Consider the following 18,089-nt stretch of genomic DNA (forward strand, 5'->3'; position numbering starts at 1 on the left):
TATTATATGTGTTAAAAAGTACATAAACCAAAAATAAAATGTTGGGGAAAAAAAAACAAGGAAACAAATCAACATCTTCAACATTTAATGTATTTAATCCCACTTGTGGTTAATATCATTAAGTGCAAGAGTCTACATCACATGTAAGATTTTTTGTCAAATTCAATTAGATTCATAACAATACTGTCAAAATAAGGCTTAGTCTGAAAAGGACACTTCAGAATGTTCAGTTGCTATAATGACAGCTTGAGGTGACATAACATAGATATGGTGTAGTATCCTGCTGTGAGTGTATCAAAGATCCAGTGCAAGAAAAAATACCCATTGTCCTGGTATTGTTTGGCAAAGACTAAGTCTACACAAAGGCCTAGATGTGATGAAACATTTTTTTTCACAACATTAATCTGTTGACATTGATAAAATAATGTCTTTTAATCCCAACTGAGACCCTTAAGTGTTCACAGTGCCACATTTTCACTGAGGCGCCGCAAGATTCATCTTCTCCTGACTGAACTTAAATCAATGCACTGAATCTTTAATACAATAATTTACTATGTTTTACTTACATAAGATATATTCGTATTGTCTCGAGTCAGTTTATTTGAAAGCAGTTTTTGCAGAGTTCAGCATCCTCAGTGGGAGTACGTCCTCCACCCATTCGTTCGGGGAGGCTAGCATGCGCTCCCACAGCGCCACCTCATAAGGGCCTGAGTCCATCCAGTCGACCAACGCTCCGTAACTCCTGCCTGCAGAGACACAGCCAAACACAAGCACTGAAAACACTTCCATTCACCTGCTTCTTTTCATTATCAGTTGGCCATTCACACGTTTTTTGGCTTTTTCTGCCTAAAAACTAGGCCATCCGATTGTGAGAAGACCTAGTTACTGTGTTTTAGTGTTGCATGCCTGACACCATGTGGTGCTCAAGCTGACATTGTTTGTGTGTTTTGACATCTTATACGAGTTCTTCCACCGGTACCTGTGCCAGCTCCGAGCCTAAGGCCTCCCAGCAGGCTGCTCGCGAGCCTGTCTCGGTCCCACACGGTGAGCTCCACGCAGGCCTCTGTAAGATCAGCCTCTCGGATGCCGTCATAAACCATCGTGTGGTTAAACACCGGATCCACCGTCCTCCGCAGCACTCGAGTCTTCTGGCGACTTTTCCTGCTCGTGTCTGGCAGCACAAAGCTTGAGACGAGGGGGGAAGAGGAAACGTGTTGGTTGACACAGCAGAACACATACAGGAAACGTAACCTTCACTGAGACTTTACTGGCATCTGTACGTACCACTTAACATACGGGTCGATGGTGGCCCTGATTAGAGGAAGGTTCTTGCAATCTTTCACCCAAATATGGATCTCTCCGGTGTTGGGGCCATCTTTAGATATGCCTTTAAAGGAACGACACACAAAGTGTTTATGAACGTGACATTATGTACCTCAAATCTCAATCTGACCTTCTGATTATCATCCAATTAACTGTAAAATTAAATAGAAATGTGTGAGTTCGCTCATAACAAGCACAAAACGAAGTCACACCACAGTAAAAGAACACTTGGTCTGTTTAATTACTGAACTTTGGGATTTGTTTTTATGCCTGGGTAGTAAATACTGTGTATTGATTTAATAAGTTGTGTTGAACCTATTGTGGCACTTACATTTAATGAAGACATCTAGCTAGAAAACAGCTAAATCTACTTAAAATCAGCTAAACTCCTGCTAAAGATAGCATTATCAGGCTAGCTTAGTACCGTTAGCCAAGTTCCTCGAGGATATCTTTATGATTGTGTCATTACATATTTAAAATTAGTTTGTTATTTAGATTTTAGTACTATTAATATTTTTATTTTCATGAACATCACTACGTCTTCTGTTCCCGGTTCTCTACACGCTAAGTTTAAGCGTGGCCTGCTAGATTGCTGCTGAGTTTGCTTGTCGTCCTTTAAACGTGAACTGATTAAACAAACGTACGATTAGTGGACGCTTTACTGCGCCACTGGAGCGTTGAGAAAATTTAAGACCAGGTTTGAGTTGGAAGAGTCGGACATCACTTTGTTGTTTCATATCACTGACGTTTATTTAAAATGACTGTAGCCTAATTTGCACTAGGATTAGTTTCACCCGGGGACATCATGTGATTCAGAAGTGAATCTGTGTTTTGTGTAGCGCATTCACACGGCATAAGCAAACTCTGTTTTCCTCTAATTTACTGTCAATGGTTATGATGTCTCTGCTACTTTGCTGCTTCATCCCACTATATCTTTTTGTATAGTTTTGGACAGTTTCAGTTCAAATTTGGACTGATAACAAATCATATATCGTTAAAACAATATAGAGCCTCGTTACTGCCCCACCATTACTGACAAACACATTAACGCTTGATGCAATGATTTGACCGTCTCGGCTTTGCACCCTAACATCTTTACAAACTTTTTCTTAAGGGTCAAGAGGTGGAAAAAAAGAAGCTGCAGATCACAAAAAAGTCATAATTAAAAATTACCAAATTAAAATATTACCATGCTTGGTGCATGCTGAATTTCTCGAACTAAAAATCTGTATCAAAATGCAAGATCTTTTAAAATAATATATAAAAAAGAAGTACAGCAGGGTTGTGTGCGGACCTTCGCTGTGGGTGATCTGTGGTAGGAAACGTACGGCCAGTCTCATCTCTCCTCGCCCATTAGATAGATCCAGAGCGGGTATTGTCTGAAACAGACAAGACTTAATTTGAAAGAATTCACAATATGACATAAGAAGCTCAAATATGAATAAGTCGGAAGGCCATATTGCTTAACAAGTTTGATGAGAAAACAACAGCTGCAGATAAAGCAGCCTTTGTGTGCATGTGTGTGCTTCTTACCCTGGCTTTCAGGGCTAAGTGATTCATTTGGGTGTGGTCGAAGTCCCACTTGGAGAGATCCACGTCTACCTCGCCCAGGAAACTGTTCCTGCCAAAGGTGTCGTGATGCCAAACGGAGAGAATGAGCGTCTGGGTGCGAAGATATTCCATGCGAACACGATACTGTGAGAAGAGATAAGGGTGAGCTGCTTTTGTTTGTTTGCCAAGAACGCGTTACCACTGTGGGAAAGTGTTAGAGAGAGTGTGTGATCTTACTCTGAGGATCTCGTTGAAAGTCGGATTTAGCGTCTTCTTTTTTACAGATGTTTTCCTCTTTCCAAGGTTGGCTTTGTCAGGAACCAGGTAACTTTTGACATACCTTAATGAGACAATAATTAGAACAGTTTACGTAGAAGTTGTCAGTTAGAGGACAAAAGCACATTATATTGGCTTTTAGTGGACATACCAATCATGTTTGATTTTTTGATATATTACAGTTGCCTGTTGTGCATTTAAACATAATTATTATCCCAGTTTCAACATGCTACCTGGCGCTTACCCCAGAAAAATGCAGTGGCATGTAAACATACAGTATTATCTCAGTTTGTGACCTCCATCTTCTGAGCAGGTGCTTGAGTTTTGTTGGTGGTTAGTGAATAAAATAGATAATAACAGAAATAATTCTGTGTTTGCTGACATTAAAGCATCAGGCTGAACACTCACGGGTCTGAGCGGCCCCTCTTCGGGTCGACCGCTGCCAGGTCTTGGCACAAGGCCACAAAGATGTGAAACTCCCTGAGTTTCTGAATGTAGTTGATGGAGAACTGGATATGTCCCTGAACCTCCACGCTCCCAAAGTCCCCGCTGTACATGGTCATATTATGTGGGAGAATACAACATCACATGACTAATCAACTAGATCTTGATGAAGCAGCATCAATTGATGTGGCAATAAGCAGGTGGACAAATGTTTGCATTGACTTGGATAATTACTAGATTTTTGATGACAGGTCACACAAATTGGATTGGGTAAGATGATATTGAAAGTGAAATGGACATTTCATATTTTCCTTTCTTTGGTCAACCTGGCACTATTTTCCCAGGCATACAGGTCCAACCTACCTGGGATCTCAAGATGAATTTGCAAAGTATGAAAATTAGGAGCAATTTTTCGATGAATGTGGCGCATCTTTGAAACTGATCTAGTCACAGTCGTGGACACAACACAACAACTGAGACCAAGAACTAAACAGCAGATGGCAGCAATGTGCCAAAAGTGCACTTATTTTTCTTATGAAATTTCACGTTGTTAATAAAATACTTTTTAAAAGGATAGTTCATTAAACATAAACATTTACATAATGTACTTCTCTGAAATAAAACAAAGGGAAAAATCTGACACTGTCGTTATTTATAGGTTATTATGATATCATGCTATCAAAATGAGTTTGACATTGTCCACTGTACTTATTTGGCATGGCAACTGGTAGTCATTAAGTCACATCCTGTTTCTATATGGTAAAATAACAAACTAAAACTAAACATATCCAAACAACTGACACTTGAACTTACATCAATATTATATTAACTACCTAAAATGACAGAAATCACCCTTGAAAAAAAAAAAATGTATTTGATGTGTACTTTTGCGTTTTAGTTTGGCCCACCTCCCGTCCACTAACATGGAGGAGGCCTATACTGCAGCTAGCCACCAGGGGGAGCTCTACTTGCTTTGGCTTCACTTTTGAGGCGCTGTTCTACCCTCTATCTTTATGCTGTCTATGGTTCAGACAGTGTTATGTCAGTACAGTGGAGTACTCTTTTAATAAGTGTTACTGATTGTTTAGTTCATAATCCTTGTCCTGGTTAGTCCCATCGAAAAGCTTCAGAAAGTTGTTGTGCACTACGCTTGAAAAAAAACTTGAGGTGGTTAGCCAGATGTACATTTGTCAAATCAACTAGCTAGTATTCAAATTTAAAGTATTATCTCAACTTTAGATTTCTGATAATGTGTCTGGCTCATTGATAGTGGCCAAATCAAAACATGCATTTATAGTTATAGTTTACTAAAAGTGCTTTCTATCTGAATTCTTGTGCATCAACACTTACTTGACTAACTTCCCTGATCTGATGTTGTACAGAAGCGTTGCAGAGCTTTTTCTGGAAAATTCCTGATCATGTGGATAATCGCTAACATGGATGTTTTGTTGACTGGAAGCTAAACTGAGCCAGTCATAAGATGTGTTTGATTGATTGAAACACTTTGCTGTGTTTACACGTACATCCACATTCTACAAGTAATCTGAATAACAGACCACCCAGAATAAAAAATACCTCATGAGACCAATCAGAGCAAATCAATGAGGGGTGGTGTAAAGCACTGATAATATTCTGAGTCAAAAAATATTAGATTAGATTATGATAAAATACAAACACGCATACACTTGAGCTGATTGCTTCTTTGTGGTTGGTATAAGTATATTCTTTGGCAACATGTTTGCCCCTCTTGTGGTAAACATAAATTCGTTAAAGCCTAATAGCATAATTGTGGAAGTCATATTTGGCAGTTTTCGTAAAAGAAAAAAAAACACAATTTTTAGCCCATTATATTTTTAGCCCATATTGTAAACAGTGATGCCAGTATCGTGTTACCCTAACTTTTCTCCAGTAACGAGTAATCTAACGCATATTTCCAAACAAGTAATCAGATTAAAGTTACTTATTCAATTTACTATGCGTTACAATTTCGCCCATTTTATATTTTTGTCTCTGGGAGTGACGTCACGTTCTCAGCATGAGGACCACTCAAGCTAAACGTAACTAATAAATGAACTTGTAATCTAACTTAGTTACTTGTAATCAAGTAAAGAACGAATTATTGCCTTAATCGGACTATAACAGGAGAATTTAAATGCATGTAAACACGTTAATCCGATTAAAATCAGAGTTCTCATTATTCGATTGAGACACCCAGATAATGCGATTGAATCGGACTTTTCAATCGGATAATGCGTGTGCGCATGCTCCACGACCGCTGCGCTGGCGTGTGACCCCAGAACAAAAACGTCCAAGAAAGCCGGTCGTAGAAGACGAAGAAGAGAAACGGAGCCGTCTGAGGGTTAGTGCGGATCTTACCTGCATCAGAAGTAGCACGAACATTACGTACAAGATTAAAAAATGTACTATTATCCGTCTGGTTGTTGTTTGAAATGCCGGTCCGCCGCATGAACGACTCTAGTTTATTATATTGCGTAAAAGGTCAACCCGGAAATCGGGCCGTATAAACGTGGTACACTTATCGCCACCTAGTGTGGTGGAGGAGAACAGTTATTCGATTTTCTTGCGCTGCATGTAAACTGGGACAAGGACTGTAGTGAGAAAGTCGAATTTTGAGCATAGCTCCATTAAACCCTGCATGTAAACGCACTGAGTTTTGCTATTAGGCTTGTTCTGTTGAATTTTAAAATGAGTTTTGTGAATAAAATTGTCTTCTTTTTGTTGGGCAAAAATGCTCACAAAAAATGTATCGATTCCAACCAAAGAGAAACAATCAGATCCAGTGCTTGCATGGTTATTATGAGCTATTTTCCGAATCAAAAGACTATCAAAGGTTGACATCACCCCCCTGAACCTGAATAAAAATTCCTTCTGATATATTCTCCATTATCTTACAGCAGACCTCCCTTTACTCCGTAGAAAAAATACAGGTGGACGTATACTAAGACGGATGGAACCATTTAATTTTCCTTCTTTGTTAAATCCCTGCAGCGAGAAAGGTTAATCTCTGACAGTCACTGGTTGAAACATGAAGCCAACATGCAGGTTAAGAGAGCTGCCCATGAATGGGAGACGTGCTCATGCAGAAGCGTTACATGCTGTTGGGTGTGAACATACAGACGACACAGACGCCATGCCGGAAGAGCTGGTGATGTTAGACACTGAACTGCCCATCTTTCGCCTTCCTACGGGGTACGTATCCTCGCTGGTGGAGTCAGTGTCAGCGTCCTGAAATGCAGACAGCAGGCGTAGAAGAAGCAGTGATAGGGGGATGCAGAGCAGACTGTGTCCAACTGGACTAAAAGGTGCAGGAGTAGTTTTACCTCCTTCTGCAAGAACGAAGGAACAGATTTGCTCATCTTCTTCAGGTGGTCCGGGTCCGAGAATAAGGACGAGGATGGCGAGATGGAGGAAACTAAAGAAGCAAAGCATAGAAATCTTGACTCGCTACCAGCGCGCCTGCACACGTATCCATTAAGAAAAAAAGGTAATAAAGTTTGTACCATCACTAATGCGTCTGAGTTCAACAGTTGGGTCTTGTCTTCGCTCCTGACCTGTGTGAAAACAATCCAAATGAACGAGTCAAACTAAATTATTCTCAACAGAGGGAACATTTAGACCAGAGGACATGCTCACGAGGTAAGGATGCCGTGATGTCCTCCATGCTTTTAGCCAGATTTTTAGGCCGCACTTCTGCCCGCCGGAGTGCTTTCCTCACAGGATTTTGGTCGTCGTCATCATTTTCACCTGCATATTGGAGCAAAAAAAAAAAAAAAAAAAAAAAAAAAAAAAAATGCAATGCAGAGTAATTTTTTTTTAAATGCAAGAATCTATCTATATGGTCTATATGACGTAATAATAATAATTCTATATTTGTCTAATCAGCTACGTTACAAAATCTCTTATTTGAGAATCAGGAATCAGCAAATTCAGCTTTTTTGCTGAAAAATTAAAGCATTCATTTTGCATCACTGCAGCTCTACTTGTAGTCTATACACATGAATGAAAAAAAAATGTTTTTGTTAAATAAGTTATTAATATATATGCTATATATGTAGATGCAATATGCAGCCAGAATGAAGTGAAAGATTAATTCTTGCATATATACATATATGTAGTGTATGTTATTTGTTTATAATTTATGATGCTATTTCACTAACCTAACCATATTTTCTGACATAAAATGTTAAAATAACCAAACAACACTGCAGCACACGGCCTGTTCATTTTTTCTCACTGTTTCTGGCTGTTATACTATATACAGCTGACACGACAGTGCTCCAGCCATACAATAAAGTTATTGTAGAGCTATGTATTGTCCAGCCCACAAGCTAAACATGGGCAGCTGACTGCAGGTACACGTGCTGTTTACAGAGATTTGCTTCTGCCAACAGAGATAAACCGACACGGACATGAAGTCAAGGAAACTGCTGGATGGTGACAATGAACCGTCCCAGAGACTGCAAACAGCAGGAGATACAAATACTTCATAAAAATACACTGTGAGAGAAATATGTGTGAGATGTCAGATAACAGAAATATAAAATATTTCTCATCAGTATGCACTGCGCAAAAGACCGACCTGAATTTATTCTTGACTTTTTTTGGTTTTTGTTGAGTTTGTTTAGTCAAACTTCACGAACTGAGAATAATCTTTGCAGAAGGTTTTCTACTAAAATAATAATATTTCTATGTCTGAAATCTTTTTTTTATGACATAATATATTTTTTATTATAGTTTTCTAACATTTTTTTATTTTTTTATTTATTTACTTAGGTCTTTTTTACTAAAAGTTTACAGGATGAAGTAGGTCCTAAAGGAATGTGCATATTCCCAGATGTTTTTTTTTTTTTTAGCCTGACAAAGATTTTGCCGTTTTGTAAGTTTTCGTTGCTACATTTTTATATCATAACCTGAAAAATACTATATAAAGTTAGTTTATTATTATCAATATCATTTAAAGTACTAAAAGACACTGTACTTCTAAGAATAGCAGGTGTTTAAATATTAGCTGGCTAAGGTGAGAGCATGTTGACATGCGCTAAGTTGCATCTGAACCTAAAAAACACGTTTCTATTATGCAGTAAAACTAAGAGTTGGTGCTCACGGTTTGAACTGTTCCTCGTGTTGGACCAGGTTTCTGATGTGCTGCTCACAGAGGACTCCTGCCCGGTGTCTGAACTGCTGTAATTTGGCCACAGGGGGCGCTGAGACATCTTGCTGGTCCTCCTGATGTGGCGGTCTTCAGAGCTCACTGGCGTGCTGGCCCTCACTGGTCCACTCACGTCCAGCTCATACCCAGACTTCCCCTCCGGCTCCTCGGTCTTCACAGTCGGTGCGAGCGAGGTGTGGACGCTGGTCTTGTCCGTCATCCCCAGGTAATGGCGGTAGTCTCTGGGAACAAATGCTCGTGCGCGAGGAGCCAGAGTCTCCGTGTCCTCTGATGCTCTTCGGGACAAGGAGCCCTTGTCAATGCTGTGCCTTTGCTTTCTGCTCTGAGAGTGGACGGGGCTTACATCCATTTTGAGCTGGATCGGCTCTTTGTCATCAGGAGCGCTCAGAGAGAACATGCTAGTGGCGCGACGCAAAGAACCCCCGCGACTGCTCGAGGTGCTGAAGCTGTCTCTTCTGTGCTTCGGAGAGCGGATCTCTTTTCCCGGACTTTGCGGTTTTGTGGATTTCTCTTCTCGGCTGGCGTCTTTGGAGCTCCTTCTGGACATTCTCTGCTGCCCCGACTCCACTGACAGATAATTCGACAGGCTGTTTTTGCTGTCGCTCCCTGCCCTTGACCCGGAGCCCGTCTGTCTGTCATGTGGTGACTTTGATCGATTCTGAGGAGGGGGAGATGATTTAATGACGGGCGGCCTTGTTTTCTCGACGGATAAGCGGTAAATCTCCGGCTCACCGACCTTTAGCTCCTGAGATGAAGATGCCTCTTTCCTTTTGGGGCTTTTGGGGCTTTTGGGTTTGTCGAGCGAAAACGATCCCTTGTAGTCGGACGTCGCCTCGTCCCAAAACTCCCGCAGCGTGTTGAACTGCGTCCGGCTCGTGCCAAGGCTCGGGGCCACCTTGTCTAGTCTCTGATTCAGTGGGAGGATAGTGAAGTTCGGGTGATTTTTATCTTCCCCATCGCTGCCGGATTCATTTCCTACTGACCTCAGGTCGTACTCCGACTTTGTGAATCTTTTATTCAGTTTCGCCTGAGTGGCTCCACGGCCGACTTTTCCGTCTCCAAGGGGTTTAGGTTTACCGGGGTAAAACATTGGTTTGTTCCTCTCCTGCTCCCAGAAAGATTTGAGCTGCTTTATCTTCTCTGCTGTGCTTTCTTGATGCGGTAACCCTTGCCTGTTTAAGCGAGGACTGTTAATTCTGTCTTTACTGGCGGTATCGTCGATTCTTTTATGAGAATGCACACCTTTGTCCTCACTGTTCCTCCTCTTCACGTCTTCACTTGAGCCTCTGGAAAATGCTGCTTTAGGGGTGAGTTGCAAGTCACTGCCACCATGCTTGTAGTCCGTAAAGGGCTCAGGAACCGTCAGTACCAGCTCTTCTTGTTGTATGGGTTCTCTTGAATCAAAAATGTTGTCGGGTTGTGGTTTGACTAAAGAGACGCTCTGAGCCTCTAGGCCAAAGGCCGTCCTCGAAGGACTGAGTCTGGTCGTGGATAAAACCTCAGCGTCTGAACCTCTTCTCTCGGCTTCTCTTGGCGTCAACTTTAAATAATCAGTGTTGTGCGTCGAGTTGTTATTGTTCTTTGGAGTTGAACTAATGACCAGACTTTCTATGTGAACGGCATTTCCCATGTCCGCATGTGGACTGATGACCAACAGCTGCTCTCTTTCATCGCTCTGATTTGAGCTGTGTCTATCCTGAATCCCCTTCCCGCTGTATATTACAGGAGCAGATGATACCTCGGGCTCGGCTGAGACCTGGACAGGTTTCTGTCCTTTGTCGCCGGGAGAGACTGATTTGCTGATAAGTATTTTAGGGCCTGTGTTGCTTTTCTCCCAGAACGACTTGAGATGAGAGATCTTAGGTGGCTGACTTTCGTCAACGTTGTCTTGTGAGTGGATTCTTTCTCTGCTATCTGTCTTCACTTCCTTTTGTGATTCAATTATCTCCTTGCTGTCGGTTCTGTCTGCAAGCCTCAACTCTATATGGCTCCTCTTTTTTTCACACGTGTCCTTCTTTCTGCCACTTACGACACCCCCACCGTCTTTGGCTGGTGAATCTTCCCCTCTTAGTTTGCCGACTTCTTCACGTTTTTCATTGCTCTGTTCTGCGTCGTCCTCTGCATTGAGCCATTCGCTGCTGTCCGTGCTGCGGCTGAACCAGTCCAGCACCTTCGCAATGGAGTCCTCCTCCTCCCCAGTCGGACTGGCGGTCTGAGTGGACAGTTTGAAGGCGTGCGTCTGGTTTGACTTCTGGCCTTGCTGATCAGACTTATCAATCAACTTCAGATCATAAGAGATGGGAGGATCTGGATCTGAGAAGATAGATGTGACGAGAGAATTAAATAATTGGAGAGCTACGTCAGGAAGCTGTGCTTATCTCCCAGTCGTCTATTTTGAGTTCAAAACACAACGCGACAGTCGGACCTCACAGACAAACCGCGGCAGTAATTTAATATACCGTCACAACTGTTCCTTTGTGGTAGATTTTTGCTCACTGAAAACAAGTCAGACAAACTGGGGCTTTTTTCGCGCTGTGTTGCTCACTTGTTTAGTTTTAACACTTGCAATGAAACTTTACAGGTTCACAGAAGATTAACCCTCACACACTTTGGTGATAGCTGGGTGTTTTATTCATCATGAGGTCAAATTTTGCTTAGATGATAACATATGTAAACATGATACTTACTGCACATCAGACTGTTTGTACTCACTGTCAGTAAAGCCTCATAGAGTCATTATCATGGCTCTAGGCTCTTGGCAATGACTGTATATAAAGTTAGATGAACCCTCTGTAACGTGTACATGTAACATGTGTTTCATGAAGAGCAGTTTTGAAGCTCAGTGTTGTGACGCCGGCCATCGCCATCTTTTCAGTGACTGTCAAGGTTCTGACTAATTTCAAAGAAAGGACATAAAGTTGGGGCCATACCCTTAATTACACAACTTTAAGCCTGGATCTTTACATAACTTTACATAAATACAAGCCCCGATATAAGTGTAATCAGGATTGCAATTGTAACATACAGAAATTCACCCACACGTAGACGTCATAAGTGGAGAAATAAGTGATACAGAGCAAAACCGTGTTTTTTTTTACCAGGCTGTAAACATGTTTATCTCAGTTTTAAAGTTGGATATTTTAACTTAGAAGTCTATGCCGACTAACTCCCATTAGGAACCGGTCTCAAGTGACCTTTAGAGAGACTGAATTGGCCTCATCTATCTGCTGCGGAGGTTGTCACTTGGCTGTGTGGTTAAAACTGTGATTTGTCGGGTATCTTTGTGTAAAATATGGATATTAATGCATCAACTATGAAAAAACAGATGAAAGTAGTGCAATATCAAGTTATTGAATTCTTTTTTTCCTGAAAGCTTGTTTTCATTTCAATATGCCAGGTTTTGCACATTAGTCAATCACATTTTCTTTCCAATTATTTTTGCCTTTTCAATTCACCTCCAGTTATCTGGAGTTAACTGAGGCAAACACAAGATTATCATTGAACGCAAACTGAAAAATAAAATTATTTTTTTTCTTGACTCTTCTCAAATTTTGCTTTTACCAGTAAAACCCGCACACTTCTTTAAAATATCCCAGATGACAGGAAGATGTCATGAATGCCAGACGCCACTGTCTCAGTTGACACCGAAAAACATACTGTAACTAAATATAGATGTGTCTTGTTACTGAACTTACCCACAATGCTTTGAGGCAGACTCAGCTCCTCCTGCCTCGTCTCTGTTCCCACGCTGCTGCTGTTTTCTTTGTCCTGGATGCTGCTGGCAGACGGGGTGACAAAGTTCAACCCTGCATGATCTCTTTGGTTCTGATCGTCATTTCTTTCCTCGACCCTCTGAGGCGTCTCCCTCTTGTCGCTCTTGGTGTACGTGCCTGGTCTGAAATTCCACAGGTCGTGAGTTTTAGTGGACGAATGAGTGAGTTTTACTAAAGATTTTAAGTTCAAGTTGCCCCCTGACCTTTCTCTTGTCATGGAAGGTGGCAGTCTTTCCTTTTCCAGGCTTGAATTTGAGGAAACCTGAGACAGGTCACGCGGCAGCTGCGTGGACGTTTCATTTGCGGACCTGGACGCCTGAGCAGACTGAGACACCTGATTAGACACTGTAACCGCATTTTTCTGTGCCGTCTCATCTGGGTTCTTCAGAAGGGACTGGCTAGAGCTCCCGCTGGATCCCCGCTGGAGGTTTCGCCGTGGGGCAGGAACAACGCCCGCAGGCCCTACCTTATCATCCACCCCACTGCCGCTGAGTTCCGACTGAGTGCTGGTGCGTCTCGAGAGGAACGTCCTTTTCTTTGGAACCGGCCTGAAACCGACAGAGGAGCCTTCTGATGTGAGAGAGCCCCCTGAAATCTGACCGGCATCACCTGGTGGGTGACTCTTCAGTGGTGAGATGGGCTCTGAGGGGAAGACAGAAAAAATCCGAGATGGTCACATTCCTGTATTTCACAACCTTCTTAAAAGTTTTTATTTAACCAAAACTCAAGTTCGAACCTGTCTCCAGCGACTCTGGCTCCCGACTCGACGACGAGTCACGATTATGGTCGGGAGGCTCAACAACGATGAGGGAAGCGCGGTTAAAAGGGTTGTGCCTCGGCTTGAAGGAAAATGAATAGAGTAGAAGGTTAACATAACTGTAGCTGTAAAAAAAAAAAAAAAAAGGTTGTTTTGAAACTTATGCCTTTCTCACCGTTCTTGGAGAGCGGATGCCTGAATTTCGATTCTCCTTCTCCACATCACTGGGAATGAAGGTAAAATTCAGAAGGGAGGATTTAGAAGAAGGGACAGAGTCACAGTCTTGCACAATGAAAGAAGTTTAAAAACGTGTGAGATGGACATGATACGTTGTCTTTATTTCGTTTTTTTTTTTTTTTTTGCGGCTGAATGAAATAAAACTAGAGTAATTCAAGTGCCTTTAAAGCACACAAGATATTACAATAAACACAGCACTGCAAACAGCTGAGAGGGCTTTTACAGCTTCTCCAGAAAACTCGACCAAGACAAATATTGACTGTACTGTGCAACAGGTGTGTGTTGAATGTGTTTCAGCTGTTCTCAGAGTTACTTAACCGCGTGTTTTACTTTTGTTTCGGTGACACTCACTGGAGTAGCTTGCCCCTTGAACAAAGTCAAAGAATTAAGGCGTTAATAATACGACTAATCAGAACAAATTGAATTGAATTGGAAGAGGACCAGGAGTTTGCTGAGCTGTCGACCTCATTGTTCCAACGATACTCCGAGTGTCACGGCGGCTGCCGCCTGGCTATGAAACAGACCAGTCTGCACCACCTATGTTTGCACAGGCTGAGTCACAAGACATCACGCACACTGAACACACACACAAATTTATGCCTATAGATAGACAAGGTGAGGAGCGACTGCTCCGGTATCTGAAACAGCGTGTTTGATTTTCATGGCTCGGCCTGACCGGCAAGATTTATGAGCCTTCTCACATGAGGGGTTATAGGGAATCAGTAAAAAAAAAATCAGTGAATAAATGTGTACTTTGTCTCCTGCGCCTGTAGAGCCTCCAAACATCTGGCAGGCTTCGCTGGAGGGACGATATCCGGACCTAGACTGCTGGTGGTCGTCCTGGATTTGTCGATTCTCAGAGAGCCATCTGCAGCAGAGAGGTCGGATGTAAATAAATAAATTCACTTTTTACGTGGAATTCTGCCCTGACCTCAAGGACGAGGAAACCCACCCAAACTAGCCCCTTTGCCTTGTTTCATGGAGGCCAGGATGATTTCCGAGCCGTGGATCTTATCCGTGTGTCTGCGGGACTTGGCCTCGTAAAACCACTCTCCCGTCAGGTATTTCAGCTTGAAGTCCGGCCTCGACTCAGTGTTCAGTATTTTCTCCAGCTTCCTGCTCGGGGGGAAAACACAGACATGTGACAAGTGGAAATGTTTTCTGCAGTTCTTTTGTGTTGATCCCACCTAGCTGAGACGCACTTCTCTCTGAATGACTTGCAGTGACACAAAAACAACAAAAACAAAAGACAACGCTCGCCTTACTCCGCGATGAATGAATAACCTGACACCATTTTAAGTCAGTTTGAGCATCTCTGATCTCCAAATATGAGGTGAAATACGAAGCCAAGAGCAGACAAAGGAGGCGCAAACCACCACCGGGGAGGTTTTTTGAAATTATGCAATGGGCAACAATCTGCTCGAAGTTTGTGTTGGAGTTCTTTTAAATCTTGTGCACCAGAGGTTCAGATATTCGCCTCGGATAATGAAACAGTCTTTCGTGCTCATGATCAATCTTGAGAAAGGAATTTGAAAAACATTTCAATGAAGCTAAAATTGAATCACAGCAGGAACAAATAAAACTCCTGCTCCTCGGAACGATCGCTCCGACTCATCTTTCCTCCGGACGGCGGTCATGTGAAAAAGGGGTAGCACATTATTACAGGCGGTTGGCTTAATCCTTTTACACCAGACCGGTCGGGACACAGCGAGCATTCAGCCTCCCGCTGATGAAGAAGCCGGCCCGGGCCAATTCCATTAAACGCACAATGAAAAGCGCATTGTTTCGGGGCATTCTTGACTTTTAGAAAATGAAATGTCTTCCAGCGTGGCGTGGTGGGGGGATTACGAAGAGTTTAGGAGGATGGTGAAGAATCCATCTGCCCTTATGTGGCTCGGATGTGAAATGTAAGGAATGTCTGATGCTTCCTAAATGTGCAAGCAAAGAAAAATTTCATAAACATGTTATTTTATCCCATCCTGAACCAGACAGGAACCTCCATCAGGCTCATCACAGCTGATGCGTCTCTCATGAGCGAGGCCTCTGAGGGTTTCTATTCCTGACCGTCCCACCATCTCCACTCTAATCTAATTGCTCATCTCACATTGCATTGAGGCCTCTCCGCGATGGAAACGTGTGTCCGTATCCGGCCAGGCCGTTATCGCATTATTCTATTATGGACAGCGACACAGTATATGAACGTCTTGTTTACTTTGACTGTCCCACAAAGATCTCCTCTCACGGGGGATGCCGATGGAAACACTCGGAGGAACTTATTAAATTACTTGATAGCACGACATTACCTTGAGAGGAGAAAAAAAAAACATCCCACCTGATTCTTTCCTCCTCGGCCTTCTTGAGCTCGGCGTCCCTCCTCAGCACCGTCATTATCACCCCCTGCTCCTCCTCCGTCAGGTGGCTCAGGTCGATCATGGTTCCTCCTCCTCCTCTTCCTCCTCCTGCTACTCCTCCTGCTCCTTCTTCCCCCAGGTTTGGAAACGTTCAACAGAAGCTGTCACTGTTGGACGAATCACGAGGAAAAAAAAATTCACACACATGTTTTACAGTGACCTTGCTAAAAAAAAAAAAAAAAAAAACTCCCAACACTCCAGATTCACATGACAGTCAGTAACAATTACTTTTCTGAAACAAATAATCGAAGCTTTTTTGTCCCACACAACTGGCCACTTATTAAAAGTAATGAATTTAGGAAGCATCTCGAGTACTTGAAGCCGTTCCAGTGATTTTCCACAAAGGAGTTACAATTGTAAAGTGACAACCATTAGCTTCTGTAGATTCTGCTCTGATCAGCCACAACATTAGAACCACTGGCAGTAGAGGTTAATAACATTCACCGTCTTGTGATAACGTAGTGTTCTGCTGGGAAACTTTAGGTCCTGGCATTCATGTGGATGTTACTAATGTTACATGTAGCACCCACCTAGACCAGATCAGAAACCCCCCACCCCCATAGGAATGACACTCCTTGACGGCAGCAGGATTAGCACAAGGTATTTACCTGGCCTCCACAGTTACTAGATCCCAAACTGATCAAATACCTATGTGATAATCCACAGAGGCCCCTCCCTTCAACCCATAGGACCCAAACACCCCCAATAATAACATCCTGTTACCAGACACCACAGAACACCATCAGAAGGCCCACGTCCATTCTCTGATGTGTCACAAGGCACAAGAGACACCTACACAATATTAGGAAGGTGGTCATAATGTTATGCCTGATCTGTGTATGTATATGTTACACTACTTTATGCCTCTACTGCACAACATGTCTTTTTTTTATCACCTTTTGAGATTAAGATTCTACATTAAAAGCAAAAGATAAATGTGTAAAAACTTTTTTTCTCACACATTTTAAACGATGAGGTATTTTCCAGTGGATCACACACACACAAAAAGCAAAAATTAAACGTCAGTCAAGTTATTCTTCTTCAAGTTATTCTCTCTCATCTTTGCATCTGGACACATTTACCAGCTGAGACAATAAAACCCCACTTACACACTGATGCAACAAGTAATAATCCAGTCACAAGGCGTTAGTTTACTCAATTGCGAGGGTACTTCTACTTGTTCCCACTTCTCTCTCTGCACAGTGAAGTAATTAAATGTTCTCCCCTTGCAATATTAGCCGGGGTTTGTTGACACAGGCATTTAGCTGCCAACACTTTTAAACCCTGTAATACTTGACTGTGAAATGTTCAGTGTCTTTAGCTGCAGTTATTTTACTGATAAGAGAGAATAAACACAAAGAATACCTTTTGTTCTTTTTTATTATCAAACTTTTTTTTATCATCACACCTGAAAGCGAAATTTAGAAAAGAAACATGCCTTAAACTATAAGAACGTGAATGAAACACTTCTAAGTTCACCTTAATTGCTCAAAGCTCACACCTCATGTTCAGTAACTAAAGTATTTATTTATTTATATAAATATTTGCCTACCTTACTGGACATCTACAGCTTTTTCACAAACTGCTCCTGCAATTCCCATCTTGCTGTGGTGATGTGAATAGAAAAAAAATGTACAGGGGAAAAAAGAAAGCGTTTACCTCCTCTGCAGGTCAGCTGCTGCTGCTGGATGAGCTGGACTCCCCGGACATGAGCGGAGGAGAGGGGGCGGACTCATTGAGGGTGGATGGGGAGGACCTGGGAGAGAGGCAGCATGAAGATAAGAGCAGGCATCCTTAATTATTATTATAATTATTACTATTATCATTATTATTATTATTATTACTCTGCTGCCCTTCTTTTTTGATGCTTCATGTTGTCTTCAAGGTTTTATTTGAACAAAATGATAAGGAGTAAAGATGGGCGTCCTGGTCAGTCTGGGCTGCAGATGCAGGCCGCGGCCAGCAGGTGTCCCCAGTTCACGCGTGTTGACGCGGATCAGACTGTTTGACAAAAGGGTGTGAACATCCTAACAAACAGGGGAGGAATGTCAGACAGTTACAAGCTCCCTGTTTTCCAGTCTGTTCTGTATTATTTAGAGTATAGAGTAGACTATAGAAAATAAACT

General features: G+C 42.2%; 1 protein-coding gene across 2 annotated transcripts; it reads right to left on the reverse strand.

Moving 5' to 3' along the window:
* Positions 1–68: 68 nt before the first annotated feature.
* On the reverse strand, positions 69–17,781 carry sytl2b (synaptotagmin-like 2b). Of its 2 annotated transcripts, XM_047595155.1 has the most exons (20): positions 17,516–17,661; positions 15,885–16,070; positions 14,505–14,668; positions 14,306–14,420; positions 13,491–13,539; positions 13,295–13,397; positions 12,762–13,200; positions 12,481–12,680; positions 8,720–11,098; positions 7,249–7,359; positions 7,116–7,166; positions 6,936–7,027; positions 6,710–6,840; positions 3,559–3,708; positions 3,112–3,214; positions 2,857–3,018; positions 2,618–2,702; positions 1,285–1,387; positions 980–1,185; positions 69–746 (listed from the first exon to the last, which is right to left on the reverse strand). In XM_047595155.1, the coding sequence occupies exons 2-20, from the start codon at positions 15,983–15,985 to the stop codon at positions 598–600; spliced, it is 4,893 nt and encodes a 1,630-aa protein (XP_047451111.1). In that variant the 5' UTR covers positions 15,986–16,070; positions 17,516–17,661; the 3' UTR covers positions 69–597. The 2 variants fall into 2 exon arrangements, with proteins under 2 accessions (XP_047451111.1, XP_047451110.1); XM_047595154.1 differs by lacking the exons at positions 69–746; positions 980–1,185; positions 1,285–1,387; ... (2 more) ...; positions 3,112–3,214; positions 3,559–3,708 and having other exon boundaries at positions 6,554–6,840; positions 17,623–17,781.
* Between the last annotated feature and the right edge of the window lie 308 nt (positions 17,782–18,089).

The sequence above is a fragment of the Mugil cephalus genome, chromosome 9 (genome assembly GCF_022458985.1).
Source record: "Mugil cephalus isolate CIBA_MC_2020 chromosome 9, CIBA_Mcephalus_1.1, whole genome shotgun sequence".
NCBI classification, from domain to species: domain Eukaryota; kingdom Metazoa; phylum Chordata; class Actinopteri; order Mugiliformes; family Mugilidae; genus Mugil; species Mugil cephalus.

What these genes read in the sequence shown, in the direction of transcription:
- sytl2b (XM_047595155.1), bottom strand. Translation starts at nt 15,985, where the DNA reads ATGATCGACCTGAGCCACCTGACGGAGGAGGAGCAGGGGGTGATAATG. An exon ending in CACGAGGAACAGTTCAAACC is followed by an intron (nt 7,360 to 8,719) that starts GTGAGCACCAAC and finishes TCCAATATGCAG; the next exon opens with GTGAAAATGATGACGACGAC. An exon ending in ATCGACCCGTATGTTAAGTG is followed by an intron (nt 1,186 to 1,284) that starts GTACGTACAGAT and finishes CCTCGTCTCAAG; the next exon opens with CTTTGTGCTGCCAGACACGA.